The 19,246-nt window shown below is 58.4% G+C and overlaps 1 protein-coding gene across 4 annotated transcripts in view; it reads left to right on the forward strand.

Annotated features, from left to right (window-relative positions):
- Positions 1-19,246, forward strand: part of TNK2 (tyrosine kinase non receptor 2) — a 43,903-nt gene that overhangs the window by 15,117 nt on the left and 9,540 nt on the right. For 3 of the 4 annotated variants that reach the window (XM_025376920.1, XM_025376916.1, XM_025376917.1), the window contains exons 2-9: positions 6,137-6,317; positions 7,952-8,022; positions 9,995-10,216; positions 11,692-11,844; positions 12,672-12,949; positions 14,481-14,607; positions 15,006-15,152; positions 15,251-15,345. In XM_025376920.1, the coding sequence (XP_025232705.1) occupies positions 6,155-6,317; positions 7,952-8,022; positions 9,995-10,216; positions 11,692-11,844; positions 12,672-12,949; positions 14,481-14,607; positions 15,006-15,152; positions 15,251-15,345 (1,256 nt within the window). In that variant the 5' untranslated portion in view covers positions 6,137-6,154. Of the gene's footprint in view, positions 1-1,874; positions 2,270-6,136; positions 6,318-7,951; positions 8,023-9,994; positions 10,217-11,691; positions 11,845-12,671; positions 12,950-14,480; positions 14,608-15,005; positions 15,153-15,250; positions 15,346-19,246 lie in introns of those variants that run through there. The other variant, XM_025376918.1, reaches the window with a different exon arrangement.

The following is a 19,246-nucleotide window of genomic DNA, read 5'->3' on the forward strand; positions in this document are numbered from 1 at the left end:
GCAAGGAGAAAGGGGGCCAGGCCGGGCGCGGTGGCTCACGCCTGTCATCTCAGCACTTTGCGAGGCCGAGGCGGGCAGATCACCTGAGGCCAGGACACTGAGGTCAGGAGTTCGAGACCAGCCTGGCCAACAAGGCGAAAAAAAAAAAAAATTAACTGGACGTGGTGGCAGGTGCCTGTAATCCCAGCTACTGGGGAGGCTGAGGCAGGTCAATCACTTGAACCCAGGATGGCGCCACTGCACTCCAGCCTGGGCGACAGAGCAAGACTCTCAAAAAGGGGGAGGGGGGACGGTCAAAGTATGACCCCACATACTTTGCTTCTTCCTGCATCTGGATTACTGGTCCAGTTATAGGTCTTGTTCTTACGGGGCATCCAAGGAAGGGAGGGTCAGGCATGGCGTTCTGGTGACTTTGAGACACATATTTCTGGGGACAGCTAGAGTGTTTAATCCAGCCATTCTGATCCAGCAGACTCATTTTGAAGTAGAGGGAATAACCCTGCTTAAATTCTTCCCCAGTCCCTGGGTCTCCTTCCAGAGGTGTGTTGGGTGCCAGGGTAGGCTGTAGGCTTCTCTGAGGCAAGGGCATAGTCAGCCAAGGTTTGGGAAAAAGTCAGCTCCAGTGTATCATAGGCCTGACCTTGTCCATCTGACCTCAGCCCCCACTCAGTGCACACCTGCCATCTCCACAAGCTTTGTGGGGTGGATGGCAGGGGGATGAGGAAGAGGGACTGAAGCTGGGGGTGTCCTCCTCCCCGCCTCCTGGAGTTAGACCAGGAAATGGCTGTCCCTTTCGGCATCATTAGGGAGGCCAAGCGCTGGGAGAGGCCCTGGGAAGGGAGCCTGGGACGCTGATCCCCAAAGCCCTGTTCCTCAGCTGCCCACCCCTCCAGCCAGCTGGGGCTCCTTGAGCTGGTGGCCAGCTGGACAGGGACAAGAGAGCAGTGTGCAAGAAACAGGGCTCCCTAGGCATGGCTCAGCAGGGAGGGGGTTCCTGCAGCTGTCAGGTGTGTCTGGGGGCCGTGGCGAGGGGGGTGTAAGAGCAGCTGGCACCCTTCGAGGAGGGCCAGGGAGAGCATTTGTCAGTTCTGGAAACACGGGGGCCCCACGGGGGCTTGATGGAGCGTCTCTAGGCCCCTTACTCTGAGGCTGTGTCCGGGGTGTTATACAGGAGACATCCTACAGCTTTGGGGTGGGGGCATCCCATCAGGAGTCTCAGGGCATGTTTGTTTGTTTTGAGGGGGTTCGGGAGCTTGGCCACCTGGTCTGGGTAGGAGGCACCCTGGGTGTTTGGGCAGCAGACAAGGCAACCCTGGGGGAGGGGGTGGGGATCCTCACCCCACCCTACCCTTGCTCTTGGCCGGGCTGCCCCACTCTGGCAGGCTGCCGGCCTCCTATTTCCGTCGGGCACCAGGGTAACAGGGCCACATTAGGGTCTGAGCCAGGAGACGCCCAGCCAAGGCTGGGACTGGGGAGTGGGGGAGGGTCTCTGAAGAGTCATCTGCAGGGCCCAGCAGAGCCTCTGGGGCCCAAGCCTCCCACTCAGGCTGTGCTAGTCCCCACGTCCCCACACAAGCCCGTGTGGGGGTCTACAACCCTGCTTTGTACATGCTGTTTGAGTCACATAGCCCCAACCCCCCCAAAGTCCCAGGAGTTGTCTGCGACTGTGAGGGCTGGGGTAGAAGCCAGAGACAGGAGCCTTGTGTATGGGGAGGCAGGGGGGCCAGCGCGGGTGGCTGGGAGGAAGAGTCCCCCCCATTCCTGCTGCCCTCTTGGCAGTGATTCAGAAAGGTCCTTTTTCAGCCAGTGTCAGAGCTGCTCAGCTGGGGAGGGAGGGAGGGAGGGAGGGAGGCAGGAGGGAGGGCAGGCAGGCAGTCGGGTGGGGAAGCCGGGGAGTAGGGCTGGACTGTTACCACTGCCCTGGAGAGAAGACAGAAACAGGACAGAGGATCCCGGCTGCAGCCGGCGTGAGGAAGGCTCCTCCGCTCCCTGCCAGACTGGCCAGCTGTGGAAACCCAGCCGGGCTTGTAGCAGAGCACAGGGGCCCAGCCCGTTCTTCCGCATTTCCCACCCCCGGTGTGGGATCTGGGGGGCTCCTGGGCGGAGTGCGAAGCTCATAGCCGAGGCCCCTGCTCACCCGCTTCCTGGGCCGGATCCCCAGTGACTGTTCAGGGGGTCCTGCTCCGTGGAGATGCCGGCAGCACGTCGGTTCCCTGGCCTGGAGCTCTCCTTCCCTCTCCTGGCCAGACTGCGGCGACGGCTGTACACAGTGAGTGGGGTGCGGGGGTTGGACTGCTGGGGACTGTTGGGCTCCTCAGCACCAGCAATTGACTGAGAGGCAGACAGCAGGACTGGGAGCGGCTGAGGGACCCCGCCAGTGAGGGCTCGACAGGGGGTCCGGGCCAGGTGGCCTCCCCTGTGGCTGCTGCGTTCATTCCTGTTGGCCTGTGTGTTTGCACGCCAGCCACGGAGTAATGACGGACACCGGTGTGCAGACTCCGCGAGGTGCTGGGGGCCAGGCCTGTGCAGAATTGGAGAGTGTTTGAACTCCAGATGAGCTGCAGCCATGCCCTGTGCTGTGCGAAGAACCGTGGGCTGGAGGGGGACTTAGAGGGGAGGCGGACCCCTGCAGAGTCACCCTGGACTGAGACCCTGACTGCTTCCCTCACTGGGATCCCGGAGTTCCTTCCCATCCTCCCACACGCATCCCCGGTGCAGAGCAGCGCTGTTGCTGGTCAGGGAGCACGGAGGGGAGTGCACAGCTGAGCAGAGGTGTGTCAGCTGGTGTTTCAGGGAGAGGGAACAGGCCGGGCTGTGCTTTCTGAAGAGCTTCAGGGGAGGGGCCTCTGGGTCTCCTCCAGCCCTGACCACCCAGGGCATGGCTTTGAGCTGTTTTCAGGAGCCTGGAGGAGGGGCCTGGATCCTTGGGAGTTGGTGGTGGGAGGAAGAAGAGGGGGCCTGGAGACTGCCTGCCCTGCGGGAGACTGGGATCCCCCATCCTGAGGCTGAGCCCTGAAGGGGATGGGGTCACTTTGCTCCAGGGACAGGGCAGCAGTGGCTGGGTCGTGGTCGGGTGGAGGGGAGATGCTGCCTCGGCCAGTGCCTCCCAGCGCACCTCTGGACTGGCTTCTGGAAAGCACCGGCACCTGGTCCTCTTAAACCCCACGTCCCTTTTTTGTAAACAGATTATTTTGTTGAGGATAAATTAATTAATACAGCTTAATACTTAGAACTGTTCCTCGTATATAGTAAGTGCGGTTGAAGTGTTAGATATTAATTTAGTTTAGTTTAGTTTGAGATGGAGTTTTGCTCTTGTTGTCCAGGCTGGAGTGCAATGGCACAATCTTGGCTCACCACAGCCCCTGCCTCCCAGGTTCAAGTGATTCTCCTGCCTCGACCTCCCGAGTAGCTGGGATTACAGGCACACGCCACCACACCTGGCTAGTTTTGTGTTTTTAGTAGAAACCGGGTTTCTCCATGTTGGTCAGGCTGGTTTTGAACTCGGGTGATCCACCCGCCTCAGCCTCTCTAAGTGGGGATTACAAGTGTGAGCCACCGCGCTCAGCCTAGATGTTACTTTTATTGTTACTCGTCTTAAACAAAATTAATAGAAATATGTAACCTGTTATGTTAACCTGTTAACCTGTGTACAGTGAAACAATACAGCGGGAACTGTAGTATAAAGAGACATAAGAAGAAGCTAATTATAACATTTTATGTATCTTAATACATTAGTAAGCTAGACAATGTAATGAGGAGTCAGCTCCTGAGACCTCAGGCAGAAACACCGTGAAGGCAGCATCTGCAAGTGCTGACCGAGAGACGAGTTTTGAAATAATGAGAGAGGGTTGCCTTCACTGACATTTTTGCAAATAGTGGACTTCCGCTATGTTCTGAATAAAGCAAAGTCCATTTTCCCTTAAGTTTACGCAGTAGTTTCATTCCAGGAAAATTTGTTTTATATTAAACCCGTAAGGCCAGGAGCGGTGGCTCACACCGGTAATCCCACCACTTTGGGAGGCCAAGGCAGGTGGATCACTTGAAGTCAGGAGTTCGAGACCAGCCTGGCCAACATGAAGGAACCCTGTCTCTACTAAAAAGACACAAATTAGCCGGGTGTGGTGGCAGGTGTCTGTAATCCCAGCTTCTCGGGAGGCTGAGGCGAGAGAATTGCCTGAACCCCGGAGGCAGAGTTCGCAGTGAGCCAAGATGGCATCGTTGTATTCCAGCCTGAGTGACAGAGTGAGGTCCTGTCTCAAAAAAAAAAAAAAACTATAAAAGTACTTTCTTGTTTATATATAAAGTGGGATCAGATTCTAGGTTTGCATGATCATAAACACCTTCATGAATTGAGTTGTGTGGGATTTGGGACAGTGCGAGAATGTCCTATTGAGTTGTGTGGGATTTGGGACAGTGCGAGAATGTCCTATGCGTTGCAGGCTAGCTCACGTTCCTGTCCCCCAACCACCCCCAAATGTCGTGACAATCAAAAATGTCCCGTGGGGGTCTGTGCAGCCCTCATGAGAACCATTCCAGTAAAGGGTTACGGCTTTAAGTTTGGAAACCACCCGGCCGGCCCAGCTGCCTGGCCCAGTCGCCGTGAAGGAAGCGCCAGGACTTGAACTGAGCGTTTCTCATTCCCCTTTGTTACTCTTTGTACTTCCCTGAGCTGCCTGAGAGTCGGAACTAGCACTGTGTTGGCAGGGCCACTGGGAACTGTGGGGGCAGGAGGCTCACGCTGGGCCCAGGCTGTGTGTGCCTGCTTCGAGTGCTGCTCACTGTGATGGGAGCTGGGGGGGAGGCCACCGCTGAGTTGGGGAGGGGGATGGCTTGGTCCCCAGCCGGGCAGCTGGCCTTTTTTCTCTTGCCTGTTTGCCTCTTTGGGGATTGAACATGGGTCAGGGGCTAGCCTGGCCACGCCCTCAGCTCTGAACAGCCTTCCTCAGACGGGTGGGTTTGCTGTGCGGTGGATCGCTTGCTTAGCTTTGAAGTTTCCACCAGCTTCTTTATCTGGGCCCAGGAGAGTGTAGGTCAGAGGTCACTCACCTGCCCATCGGCTGATTGTGGCCTGCAGTGTGCTTTGGCCAGCACGCTGTGTGTGCGTGTGCGTGCATTTCAGATTTGAACTGTTCAGCATTGTTAAAACGTCAGGAGAAAGACGAATATTAAGTGAAATCAGGGAACAGAATGGTATGGTTAATGCGTGGATATCTGTGTAGGGACGACAGAGTCTGAAGGGTCCGCAGAAGATGTCACTGGCAGCTCCTGGGGAGCTGGTGGCTGTGCAGTTGTGGGGGGAATGAGATTCGTGGCTCTGTGCGTCTTCTGAATATTTTACCATGTGCAGATATTACCTTTTCCAAACAAACTTTAATGGCGAGATTTCACATGTAACTTCAGATTTCTTTTATTTCTTGAAAAAATGGAAAGCTTTGACAACACTGGGTCACAGTCTCTTGTGACAACCATTGGTGGGATCTGAGCTCCCTGTTGACAGGGGTGTCCGCAAGCCTGCCCCAGGCCCCATCCCTCCCTCTTATCTTCTGCTTGCCGTGGCCCTGTGGGCACTTGGGTGGTGGCCCATGGAGTGGTCTTTGGATTGTTAGGAGAGGCTGGGTGGTCAGGCATTGGGAGGAGCTTAGCTCAGAGCTCATCTGGCCCTGAGAGTTTTCTCCGTCACATCTGAGGAGCCCATAGGTGGGTCTCAGGGCACACTGCACCCTGCAGATACTTTTATCACACGTTAGGAGTAAGAACACCTCGATCTTCCCAGAGAGACCATTGTTCGTTTTTACAAGGTTTTCAAGGGCTTTTGACCCCTGGAGACTTAGAGCGGGTGAGGAACGTGAGCACAGACAGATCAGCCACGGATCACAGATTTCGGGAGCAAGACCCTGACTCCTGACTGCAGGGCCGGGGCTGTATCTCTGCCGCCCTCACTGTGCCCTGTGGCTGGCAGGAATGGGGCATGTGGGTCCAGGCGGTTCTCAGTAGCTCCTGTTGGGAGTTAGAAGGTGGTGTGAGCCCTTCCAGGCGGCAGTGTAGTGGGATGAAGGTGAGCCCAGGTCACTCGGGCAGGCCCCCTGTTGTCCCCCGCCACAACCCTTGTCCCTGAGCCACTCTTCCCTCCCCACAGAGGCTGGGAGGCGGCAGCATGCAGCCGGAGGAGGGCACAGGCTGGCTGCTGGAGCTGCTGTCCGAGGTGCAGCTGCAACAGTACTTCCTGCGGCTCCGAGATGACCTCAATGTCACCCGCCTGTCCCACTTTGAGTACGTCAAGAATGAGGACCTGGAGAAGATTGGCATGGGCCGGCCTGGTAGGTGGGATGTTGACTTGACTTGTCTTACCCCTGACTGTTTACGTCCTCTATCCTCAGGACCACTGAGTGCATGGGTGGCAGCTGAGAACTCTGTCCCAGAGCCTGAGGCAGCGCAGGCTGAGAACTCTTTCCCAGAGCCTGAGGTGAAGCAGGCTGAGGACTGTGTCTGTCCCAGGGCCCTGAGGCGGCGCAGGCTGAGAACTCTGTCCCAGAGCCTGAGGTGGCGCAGGCTGAGAACTCTGTCTGTCCCAGAGCCTGAGGCAGCGCAGGCTGAGAACTCTGTCTGTCCCAGAGCCCTGAGGTGAAGCAGGCTGAGGACTGTGTCTGTCCCAGAGCCCTGAGGTGGCGCAGGCTGAGGACTCTGTCTGTCCCAGAGCCCTGAGGCGGCGCGGGCTGAGGACTGTGTCTGTTCCAGGGCCCTGAGGCGGCGCAGGAGGGACATCAGTAGGTGCTGATGTGTGATGAGAACAGTTGGCAGTTGTAAAGGTGAATTGGAGTTTGAGGAGAGTGAGGCCTTCCCGAAAGCCAGCTACACAGGAGTCACTCCATGCCCCGTTCTGTTTGTTCTTACATAGAGAGTATGTCCTTGATCACCTCTCCTTCATAAGCATCAAATTGAGTCTGTTCCCATCATTCTGAATACGGGGTAGAGGGGGGTCCACGTCCAGAGATCTGTAGGGAGAACGCTAACTCTCAGATGGTTTGCTGATTCCCACTAGCGTGCTCTTTCTCACTGTCTCTCACGCACATGCATACACGCACGTGCACATACACACGCACACACATGCGCACACACTTACATGCACGCATGTGCACGCACACATGCACACGTACGCACATGCACACGCATGCACATGCACACATGCACACACACAAGCATGCACACATGCGCAGACGCACACACGCAGATGCACGCACACACATGCACACATGCGCACTCGCGCACACGGACACGTAGATGCATGCACGCACATGCGTGCACACGCACATATATGCATGCACACTCGCACACATGCACATGCACAAGGATGCACACACGTACATACACATGCACGCACACACATGCACATGCAGAGACGCACACATGTGCACAAACAGGTTTGCTCTGATTTGAGCTCAACCCTTATCTTCGTATTTTTCCTAAAAGTGGGGCTTGTGGCATCTAGAAGTCGTGATGTCCTTCATAGAACGTTAGAAACGTATTAGGGCATTCAAGGTAAAATAGCTTAATAGGTAGTCATGTGCTGAGTTGGACATTGACTTATGCTACTTTTGGCCTGGATAGTTGGTGTCTGATGCCAGTAGCATAACAAAATTTTATGGAGGGAAAAAAACCTCAACATTGAGAAAATTCTGTTCATTACCTTGATTTTTTCCTGAGAACTGGGAGAAGCCCACCACTTCAAGTTTTTGGTTAAACACCTTCACCCAGTTTGAGAGCCAGGGCCGGGAAGTGGAGTGCAGAGACCGTCTGGTCAGTTGAAGCTCCCGGTTAGTTGGGGTTGATTTCATTGGTTTCGTTGTGCTGAGTGGTGTCCAGTGGCAGACTCACCCGCGAGGGGACCATAGGCAGCAGCCTCTCTCGGGTTTGAGCTGCCTTCACAGCACTGGGTTCCCCACCCTCCCTGCAGGCCAGCGGCGGCTGTGGGAGGCTGTGAAGAGGAGGAAGGCCTTGTGCAAACGCAAGTCGTGGATGAGTAAGGTGGGTGAGGAGGTGGGAGGGTGGCAGCCTCGAATGCCCCCTACCGCTTCCAGTCCTGGGAACCTTCCCCAACTCCCCAGCAGGTCGAATCTCGCCATTCCGCCGGCACTTTGTACAGAACCCCTGCATCCAGGGTCTTATCGGGCAGGGCACTTGTAGAGCTGCCGGGCTAAGTGTCTGTCTCCGCCAGATATGGACACACAGGCAGCCTGTGTGTGGTGAGGCCTTCACAGCCCCTCTCAGCGCCTGGAACAGGAGCTCACTGACAAGTGTGTGCCTTAACTTAGCCCTGCTGTGTCTGAGCGTTGGGGCCAGTGTCCAGCGTGGGGCGGTGGACCTGTCTGGACCCAGAACATCTTCACTTGGCTTCCCTCCTCCCCGACCCTCTGTAATCTCTGTGTTTCTCTGGTCATCTGTCCCTGCTGACAGCTTCCTTCCCCACAGCCTGTCCCCACCTCTCCCCACACCTTGTCCTAATTTGGGTCTGTGGTGTAGTGAGTCCCTGGTCTGACTCAGTGGAACTCTGCCCATTGTCTGGAAGACAATGAGAGAGGAAGTGAGCCAGCCGTGGCCTTTCCTCCCCACTTCTGGCCTCAGGGCTGGGGTGGGGGGTGGGCAGGGCCGAACAGCTGGAGTGGGATTGGGCAGCAGAGATTTTCCTGGCTGCAATCCGGCAAAGGGGCTGTCTCTTGGGACCCTGTGGCTTTTTCTGGGAACACTGTCCTGGTCCTTTGCCCAGGTTTTAGGGAAGGATGAGTAGTGTCAGGCTGGTGGAGGTCGGAGAAGAGAGCAGCGTGGTTTGCCGAGATTTAGGGGTGCTGAGATTTAGGGGTCTTGGATCTGCCACTGGCTCTTGATAGGTCCCTGGGCAGTCAGTGGCCTCCCGACTGTCGTCTTTCGTCGTGTCTTCAGTGAAATGATGCCGGGCCCACTGCCCAGCTCATATCCCAGGGCTGTGGGAGGCACCAGAGATAATGACTGTGAAGGGTCTTGTAACCTGAACATTGCTTGCAAACATAAGGAATTCTAGTTACTGTGAGGAAGCAACAGAGGCCAGAAGAGGCCCTCAGATTTGAGGCACCCTAGCCTGAATGGATAAGACTCTACCAGCTTTGGGGATGTGAGACCCAAACTGGCAAGAATCTGCAGCCTGGAGCCTAGGCTGTGGGTGCCTCAGTGGAGGCTGCCAAGTCAGACCGATGTGGCCAGCTTTGACCCTCGTGGCCTCCTTTCTTCTGTCCCTTGACCTTTGGCTCCCTCCCTGTCCAGTCTGGCCTCAGAGTCTCCTCCACTCTTCCTTCTGTCTCAGCCCTCAGCTCTAGTCGCCCCTCCAGAAACCCAGCTGTCTTCCCAGGCCCCTCCCCAGTAAGGACTAGCTTCATCTGAACCACACACACACTCACGGTTCAACCTCAGACTAAAATTATCCTCTCCCCTGGGCAGGATGAAGGGCAGCCGACTCCCTAGTGAGGGTGGAGACAGACAGCACCAAATGGTCAGGCCAGAGAAGGGGCCAGGGCTAAAAATGGACAAGGAGGTGTTTGTGGAGGCCCCTGTGGCTCCTGCACCATCTACATGAGTTAGGGCTGGAGTCTGCTGGGCGGCGGGTGCAGGAAGGGAGGGTGGGGCAGGACTAGGAGGAGACTCAGACCTTGGGTGGGCAGTGCTGGGAGGGCTTTGGACTCTCCCTGTCCGCACAGCTGGGTGTGGGGCCACTGCAGCCACAGGCTGATGCCTGTTGGTCTTTTTCTGGCACCCACCTTGAGGCCAGCGTCAGGCTTTGAGTTCTGTATTTGGGGTGTGCCTGGACGGAGTGCAGCCCTCCAGCCAGGCTGCCCCACTGGCAGTTTGGCAAAGCCAGGACTTATCTGGAAGCCGAGCCAGGGGATCTCCAGGTGGACCCAGCAGGGTGGGACTGAGTGACTGACCCTGGGTGTTGGATTCCATCTGGCCCCCGGCTGCCCTCAAACAGGTGTTCAGTGGAAAGCGACTGGAGGCTGAGTTCCCCCCTCATCACTCTCAGAGCACCTTCCGGAAGACCTCGCCTGCCCCTGGGGGCCCAGCAGGGGAGGGGCCCCTGCAGAGCCTCACCTGCCTCATTGGGGAGAAGGACCTGCGCCTCCTGGAGAAGCTGGGCGATGGCTCCTTTGGCGTGGTGCGCAGGGGCGAGTGGGACGCGCCCTCAGGGAAGACGGTGAGCTCTGTGTCCTGCCGGCCAGCAGAGGCGTGGGACCCAAGGCTGGGAGTGGCTCTTCTGCCCCCAACTGGGATGTGAATGGGACTGGGGACGCGTCACAACAGGATTTTTGGGGTTTTATTTATTTTTTTGAGACGGAGTCTCTTTCTGTTGCCCAGGCTGGAGTGTAATGGGCACGATCTCGGCTCCCTGCAACCTCTGCCTTTTGGGTTCAAGCGATCCTCTTGCCTCAGCCTCCTGAGTAGCTGGGATTACAGGTGTGCGCCACCACGCCCCAGCTAGTTTTTGTCTTTTTAGTAGAGATAGGGTTTCACCATGTTGGCCAGGATGGTCTTGAACTTCTGACCTCAGGTGATCTGCCCACCTTAGCCTCCCGAAGTGCTAGGATTACAGGTGTGAGCCACCACGCCCAGCCCATGCTCAGGTTTAGCTAAGCACATTTATTATTTCAACTATAAAAGTAATTTACTTATTATAAAAGTTTGGAAACTGCTTGAAAAACAAGAAAAAAAAATCGCCTATAATCCCACCACTAAGAGGAAGCAGAGTTGGCATTTCTGCCTCTTCCTCCTACTTTAGGTATTGTGTCGGATTTAGTTAAGATACAAATTCTGGATACAGCTTTTAAAATCTTGTTCTTCCTGGCATTGCATTTAACATTTTTCCCTCAGGGATAACATGTGTGCACCACAGCATACAGTTCTGGTGTGACTGTTTCCTGTGCAGAAGCCATGTTCTTACTGCCCAGGTCACGTCCGGTGCATTCCCGGCACCTCAGAGGGCTCCTCATGCCCTGTCCACTCAGTGCGCCTGCGCCCTTCTCCCGGGGAAGCCGCTGTCCACTCAGTGCGCCTGCGCCCTTCTCCGGGGAAGCCGCTGTGCCGACTTCTAGCTCCACATATATGTTTTTGGCATTACATTTAAAGCATTTTCCTTCTACAGCAAAAGAACTTTTAATATTCCATTTTATGACCAGCCTGAGCAACATGGAGAAACCCTGTCTCTACTAAAAATACAAAATTGGCCAGGCATGGTGGTGCCTGCCTGTAATCCCAGCTACGTAGGAGGCTGAGGCAGGAGAATCACTTGAACTCGGGAGGTGGAGGTTGCAGTGAGCTGAGATCGTGTCACTGCACTCCAGCTTGCATCTCAAAAAAAAATCCATTTTATAACATTTGAATATTCTCTCATCATACTGGTTATCTCTTACTTTTTGGTTGGTATTTAAGCCCAGCATTCCCCCAGGAAGGGGAGGCATGGCCGACGATGGCTCCTGAGGGCCAGCCCTCTGCCCTTCTGCAGCCAGGCCTCCTGTAGAGCATGTAAGCCCAGGCACTGGTGGCGTGCTTACCCACCCAGATGAGCAGCTCGGAGGCGGGGATCGTTGAGCCGAGTTGGAGGGTGGAGCAGGTTGGCTCCGTGTGTCCGGGACCTGGCAGGTCCTGAGTCCTTGCACATCCCGCTGTGGACAGGTGAGTGTGGCTGTGAAGTGCCTGAAGCCCGACGTCCTGAGCCAGCCAGAAGCCATGGATGACTTCATCCGGGAGGTCAACGCCATGCACTCGCTCGACCACCGAAACCTCATCCGCCTGTATGGGGTGGTGCTCACGCCGCCCATGAAGATGGTGAGTGCTGTGGGCAGGAGTGGGTGGCCAGGGAGAGGGCTGTGGTCCCAGACGTGTGGTGCAGTTACTCTCTCCGTCCTGAGGTCAGAGGCGCCCTAGATCCTACTTTGGTCCCCCCACCTGATGGAGTAAAGGGGTTCACAAGGGCCCAGCCTGGTCCGGGCTGTGTCTGCTGCAGTCGGGTCCGGGTCTGCCTCTGGATTTGCTGGTGCTCAGTGTCAGAGAGTTACTCCCATGGGAGGGGCTGGCTATTGAGTTTAATTTGGGGAATTTATGTTTTATTTATTTGTTTATTTTGAGACAGAGTCTCGCTTTGTCGCCCAGGCTGGAGTGCACTGGCACGATCTCGGCTCACTGCAGCCTCCGCCTCCTGGGTTCAAGCGATTTTCCTGCCTCAGCCTCCCGAGTAGCTGGGAGTACAGCTGTGCGCTACTACGCCCAGCTAATTTTTGTATTTTTAGTAGAGAAGGGCGTTTCACCATGTTGGCCAGGCTGGTCTCAAACTCCTGACCTCAAATGATCCACCCGCCTCAGCCTCCCAAACTGCTGGGATTACAGGCGTGAGCCACCAGGCCTGGCCAAGTTTTGGAATTTCTAGCCATTGCCTCTTTGAGCTCCTTCTCTCTGGGTATCAGTTTCCTACATTGGCTCGAGGGAGAGGCCTGAGAAACTGCAGGACTCCTAGAGGTCCCCAGACAGCAGGCCAGGAAGGAGTGTGCAGCCTGGTTCGGGAAAGCCTTCAGGAAGGGGGCCGGGGGCCCAGTGTGGGCTGCTGAGAAGGGGCGGGGTCCTCCAGCTCATTCCTCCTGCCTCCTCCGTGGCCTCAGGTGACAGAGCTGGCACCTCTGGGATCGTTGTTGGACCGGCTACGTAAGCACCAGGGCCACTTCCTCCTGGGGACTCTGAGTCGCTACGCTGTGCAGGTGGCTGAGGGCATGGGCTACCTGGAGTCCAAGCGCTTTATTCACCGTGACCTGGCTGCCCGCAATCTACTGTTGGCTACTCGCGACCTGGTCAAGATCGGGGACTTTGGGCTGATGCGAGCACTACCTCAGAATGACGACCATTACGTCATGCAGGAACATCGCAAGGTGCCCTTCGCCTGGTGAGGGGCAGGTGCTGCCAGCTCACAGAGTCCCTGCAGACCCCGGCCTCAAAGTTCTGGGGCTTTCTTGACCCACCACAGCCCCTGGTTTTGCTTGGGCCTGTCCTTGTCTGTTCTAAGCCTGGGGTGCCCTCCTTTGCACCCATTCACTCACCATCCATCTAGGAATTCTTGAGGGCCCGCATGCCAGGATCTGGGTGCTGGAAAGCACAGGGATAGATGCTGTGTCCTCACCAAGGGGCATTGCCGGGTGGGGTGTTACAGGGATAGGTGCCGTGGCCTCACCAAGGGGCATTGCTGGGTGGGGTGTTAACAGGGATAAATGCCGTGGCCTCACCCAAGGGGCATTGCTCGGTAGGGTGTTCAAAGGCTTCCTGAAATGTCAGGGGAAGTTTGCCAGGGACAGACTCGTTGGTAAGCATGTTGTAGGTAGAGCTAGCGGTAGATAGGCCCAGGCCACAGCAGGCCCTGTAGATGGGCCAGGGCTGCTCACCTGTGCCCTGGGGGTGGTACTTGCCCTGGCCCCTCTGTGGGCTTATCCTCTGCTGAGACCATTGTGGTCCTCTGGTGCGAGAAGCACCCAAAGGACTGTGATCTGCCTGCTTTGAGGTGGGAAGGGTTATCCCAGTTCGGCTTGCCCGAGCGGTGACTGTGGGCAACCCTGATGATCCGGAACGCATGGTCATCTTAAGGAGCAGCTGGCTTTACCCCTAGGGTGAGCATAGGTCTTAGATTATGCCTGTCGTCCTGCAGTAATTTATAGCAGCCTCTTTTGTATTCAGGCATCCTGGTTTGCGTGGTAATGTATTAATACAGTTGCCTTTAAACAACACGATGAAGGGGGCGGGTTATTGTTCTCTTTTCACCGATGAGGATAATGAGCCTTAGAGATCTCGAGAGACTTTCCTGGCCCCATCCCCTTTGAGGGGCAGGGCTCGCTCTGGTTCCCTGTCTAGGTGCCACCCTCCTCTCTGCACCTCAGCCCATGCCGGGATGTCCGTGTCTAACCTCACCACAGTGGCGCTTCCCCCTCACCCGGGGGCTGCCCAGATCAAATGTATTTGGGTGAAGCCAGTATGACTGTTTCTACCCATTTTGGTTCTTCCCCAGGCCCTATCTGAATTTCCCACCCACTCCTTCCTGCCGAAGGACCCAAATCCCAGGATCCCGCCCCAGATCTGGGAATTGTCATCCTCCCACCACAGTCCGAAAACAGCCAGTGATCTTCTCTGCCTGCCCCATCCTAGAGCCTCTGACCTCCTTCATTTCCCTGCTTCTCTGGCTGGGAAACTTCCCCTCCTCTTCCCACGCCAGGCTGCAGTGAGGAAGAGACCTGGGCTTAGATGATTTTCCCCAAGTCTGTGCACCGTGTAGTCAAGGAGTCCTGCCCCTTCACACGGCGCCCCCAAGACCCACTGTTGAACGTGGCACGGGGTCACAACAAGTGTTCGCTGAATGAGTGTTTTAAGTCCCCAGGGCGGACGCAAGTAGGGTGTTTGAGAGGCTTCTCTTTGACCCCTGCCTCTGCCAGGTGTGCCCCGGAGAGCCTGAAGACACGCACCTTCTCCCATGCCAGCGACACCTGGATGTTTGGGGTGACGCTGTGGGAAATGTTCACCTATGGCCAGGAGCCCTGGATCGGCCTCAATGGCAGTCAGGTGGGGGCTGGGAGATGGGCCCCCATAGGGCTGGTGGGGTGAATTCCATTCCCAGCTTGCAGCCTGGCCCTGCTGGAACTGCCTCTCACCCACGGACTCCCTCCTCCACGCCCCGTATCTGTATGGCGTCAGGGAGAGCCCAGCAAAGAGACGGGGAGGGAAAAGCTGGGGCCTGCCCTCCTCTTCTAGCCCTTGCCACATCCACTCGCTCCGAGGCCCCAGACCTGGGAAGAAGGGTCTAGGGCTCTGGAGAGGGCCCCTCCCGGGCAGGCAGATCCCTTCTGTGGAGGCCAGGCACGGCAGCAGCTGCTGCAGCTGTGGATAGGCCGGAGGGAAGGCGGGAAGTGAAGGGCTGGGTGCTCTGTTTGTCTTCAAACTCTGCACCTCCTCACCTTCAGATCCTGCATAAGATCGACAAGGAGGGGGAGCGGCTGCCCCGGCCTGAGGACTGCCCCCAGGACATCTACAACGTCATGGTCCAGTGCTGGGCTCACAAGCCGGAGGACAGACCTACATTTGTGGCCCTGCGGGACTTCCTGCTGGAGGTGAGGGACAGGTCAGCCCAGGAGAGCTGGGGTGTCCAAGCGGAGGGGCTACCCAGGCGTCAGTCCCAGAGCTGGCAATGACCTTTCTCTTCCCCCAGGCCCAGCCCACGGACATGCGGGCCCTTCAGGACTTTGAGGAGCCAGACAAACTGCACATCCAGATGAATGACGTCATCACCGTCATCGAGGGAAGGTAGGGAGTGCAGGGCTGGGCCCGCCCTGGGATCGCTTGAAGGGCACAGGTCAGAGGGGCCTGTGGACAGATCTCTTTGGCCTCCAAGATTCCCTTGGCCACACACAGGCTGGTGGTTGGGCCTGAACCCTGCAGTGTGAGGGGAGGACAGGCCTGCCTCCGTCTCCCTAGTGCCTTTCTTTGCGCAGCTTCTCTCCACCACCCTTTCCCACTGGGCTCCAGCCCTGGCTCTGTGGTTGGGCCAGGCTGCCTTTATGGAGGGGTAGGGAGTGGCCTGGCCTGGCCTGGGTCGCAGCAGAGCTCTGGACTCCCGTGCTTCCTCCTCTGCTCCTCCCTGGCACAGGGCCTCAGCCTTCCACCTGGGTGCCTTTCAGTAGCTGAAGCAGCCCAGCCTGCTCTCTTGCCAGCTTTCCATCCTTCCTGCTGAGCCCACTACACGCTCCCAGGCCTGCCTCCAGCCTCTGGGCTTCTCTTCCCATCTCCCCTTGGGGAGACCCTCTCTGTACCTAACCCTCCTGCCACAGCCTCTGCAGAGCCCCTGTCTTCCACCCGAGCCCCGCAGTTCTAGGGCCTGCCCTGAGGCCCCACCCACTGCTGACCCTGCCTTCTGCTAGCTGATCCCCAGGGCGTCTGAGGAACTGGTGGGGGCAGGGCAGGTGTGAGGTGCCTTTGAGGCAGCGGGGAGTATTGAGGACCAGGAAGAAGCGTGAAGTGGAGGAAATTCCCTGTGCTCTCAGCTCCTGTGACTCAGGCCAGGCAAGGAGGGGGTGGGGCTGCTTCCCAGGAAGCCTCTTCCACCTACACTGCAGGTTTTAGGGGTCTGCAGCCTTCGGCGCAATCCTGTGCCTCTTGGGGGCATAGGGAGGAGACCTGGGGGGGCTGCGTGGAGTGTGACCTGCACCACTGTGGCCCCGACACCCCGAGCCTTCCCAGGCCTGGCTCCTTCACCTTTGGGCCCAGGGTCCGGGAATAGGAATGACATACTGAGACTGCAGGGCCTGTGGTTGGGGGTGTTATTCTGGGGAAGAAAGCAGAAGGTTCTAGAAAGAGAGGCTTGGCGACAGGAGGCACACAGTCTGCAGGTTTGGAGTGGAGGGGTCAGGGATGGGATTGCAAGCGTGGCGCTCCGGGGAGCATTCTGGAAATAGGAAGATTAAGTGTGGGGGTCCCCTGGAGGTACCTGGCAGGGCCTCCAGCCCAAAGTTCAGCCCCACGTCCATGTCTACCTCCACGAGCCGGAGAACCGTTGGCCTGGCCCCTCTTGTGCTGCCGCCGGAGCCCCAGATCTTTACCGCCCGCTTCCCTTGCTCTCAGCAGGAGCCTGTGTGCCTGCCAGTGTCCCCAGGGGTGACTCGGAGTGGCCTGTGTTTGGGGCGTGTGTCTCTGGATCTGGTGCTTTAGGTCACTGACGGGGCAAGGCGGGCAGTGGGAGGGGCCGGGAGCGGCTGCTCCCGGGACGATTGTGGGTGCGCCCTGCCCTGCCCTTCCGTTGAAGGCTCCTGTTAGCCCCAGCTGCTGGTTCCCTGTGGCTGCTGCTGGGGGCTCCTTCCCCAGGGCCACCAGCCCTGGCTTGGACCACAGCACCTGCCCTCCGTGCCTGAAGCTGCTCAGGAGGTGGGAGGTGAGGGGCAGGAGGCCACGGCAGCCGGTGAGGCTTGGGAGTGGGCCTGGGTGTCAGTGGTGGCAGAGCTTGACTCTGCCTCTTGTTTTCTCAGTCCCGGAATATCTCCATGTTTGTGTGGCTGCCTCCGTCTCCATGTCTCCGGGCAGATGCTCTGTCTGTCTTTGGGCCTGGCTTTGCACATGTGGGTCTCTGTGTTTGGGCCTCCCTCCTAGCCTGGCCTTCTCTTCGCAGTGACTTCCCGCTTGCTGTGTCCAGCGTTTGTTTCCTGGTGTGGAGTCGGGGAGGCCACCTGCCCCAGCTCTGAGTCTAGTCTCAGTCCTTCTCAGGGTACTAGGCTGTGGGCAGAGGGAAGACACCTAGGTGTTTCGTGCTCTGTCTAGATTTGGAGACACAGTTGATGACTGGTCTTTCCTGGGGGCTCATTTGGAGGAAGGGATGGCTGGCAGCACTTCTGTTCCGCATACAGAGCGGCTGTTGGAATCCGTTGTGGGTCCTTGGCCTGGTCTGGCCCTGGAGCCTCGGCTTCCTGTTGGGGGTGGGAGCCAGGCATCCTGGTTATCCCTCCAGGCCTGGACGCCTGGGACCCCCAGAGAGAAGAGCGGGCGGGCGTTGTGAACAGAATGTCCGGCATTGGTTGAGCCATTTCTGGACTACCTCTGGCCAGGACGGGAACACGGTGCTGAGATTTCCAGAGCTGGGGTAGCCTTAGGCAGTTCTCAGCGCCCGGCCTCTGTTTTCCATCTTGTCTACACCAGAGACGCTGACCAGAGGCCCAGGGGCAGCAGGAGGTAGAAGGTTCACGCTGGAGGTGTTGGGCCCTTTGCCTGCTTCCCCGGGAAGTCCGCACCTGCCCCTGCTTCAGTCACGCCTGGTGGCAGCCCTGGCCCTCCCATGGCCCAGGGACTCTGGCCTGTTGGTGGCGGGAGAGAGAGGGCGCGGGCAGGGTGGGCCTGGAGGGAAGGGCTGGCCTCAGTCCCCTCTGGGCTGCTGGTGCTTCGGCCACAATGAGCCTCACACGGGTGTGTGTGGGCTGTGAGAAGCGACACTGGTCCTCTTGGGGGAGAAGCTTCCTGGGAATGTGCTTGGGTGTGACCCTGAGGGGTGTTTCTTGCACACATTCTCTGCCCTCTTACTCTCCTTCCCCCAGGAGCAAGCGTGTTTTCTGGAGTGGTCAGGACTCCCAGCAGCCGTGGGGGCTCTTGCCTCGGCCACGCCTGCGCTAAGGGAGGTGGGCTTGGTGTCTCCTTTCCCTCGCACAAGTGGGTCCCAGAGGAGGCGTGTGTGCCAGGAGCTGGGCAGTGCTGGTGGAAGGGAAAGGCCAGAGGGAGTGGCCTCCTGCCTTGGGCACCAGTCTTGCTGCTCTGAGCGAGGTCTCCGCCTCAGCTGCATTCTCACCTGGTGAAGGGGCGCCCCTGAAGAGGTGGAGACCAGAGTCCAGCAGTTCAGCGTCTGGCCCGGGGCCGCCACCAGGGAGCCCGTGGGTGTAGCAGGAGAGCCGCAGCTGGGCTGGTGCCGGGGTTCCTCCCCTGCGGGCGGCCGCGGGAGGCTGCGTGTGCCTGTGCTGGGGAGCCGTGGCGCTGCTCCTTCCAGTAGCCCTATTTTTCGGATGGGACTTGTCCCTTCCCGGGTGTTGTCCTCTCTCCTTCCTTCCCACCCTGCAGGCAGGGTGGGAATCACAGGGTGGCTGTGTGCGGTGGGGCCGGGCCAGTGGCCCTGTGTATGGGAGGCTGGGCAGGGGGAGCCTCCTGCCTCCCCGCGCCCCCCCGCCCTGTCTGCACCTCCCCGCGCCTCCCCACGCACCCCCAGGCCCCCAACCTCCCTGCGCCTCCCCCACCGTGCCTCCAGGCGCCCCCCTCCACGCGCCGCCCCCCGCACCTCCACGTGCCTCCCCGCTTCCCCCCGGGCCCCCAACCTCCCTGAGCCTCCCCATTGCGCCTCCACTCGCCCCCCTCCACGCACCCGCCCCCCGCGCCTCCCCGCGCCCCCCTAGACCCTCAACCTCCCTGTGCCTCCACCACGCGCCGCCCCCCGCGCCTCCACGTGCCTCTCCGCACCCGCCCCCCCGGCCCCCAACCTCCCTGCGCCTCCCCACCTCGCGCCTCCATATGCCTTCCCGTACCCCCCCAGACCCCCAACCTCCCTGCGCCCCCACCACGCGCCGCCCCCCGAGCCCTCTGCCTCCCTGCGCCCCCTCCCGTGCCTCCATGTACTCCCCGCCTCCACGTGCCCCCCCTGCGCCTCCACGCGCCCCCCCAGGCTCCCAACCTCCCTATGCCT

This window comes from Theropithecus gelada, chromosome 2, assembly GCF_003255815.1.
Source record: "Theropithecus gelada isolate Dixy chromosome 2, Tgel_1.0, whole genome shotgun sequence".
Taxonomy (NCBI): domain Eukaryota; kingdom Metazoa; phylum Chordata; class Mammalia; order Primates; family Cercopithecidae; genus Theropithecus; species Theropithecus gelada.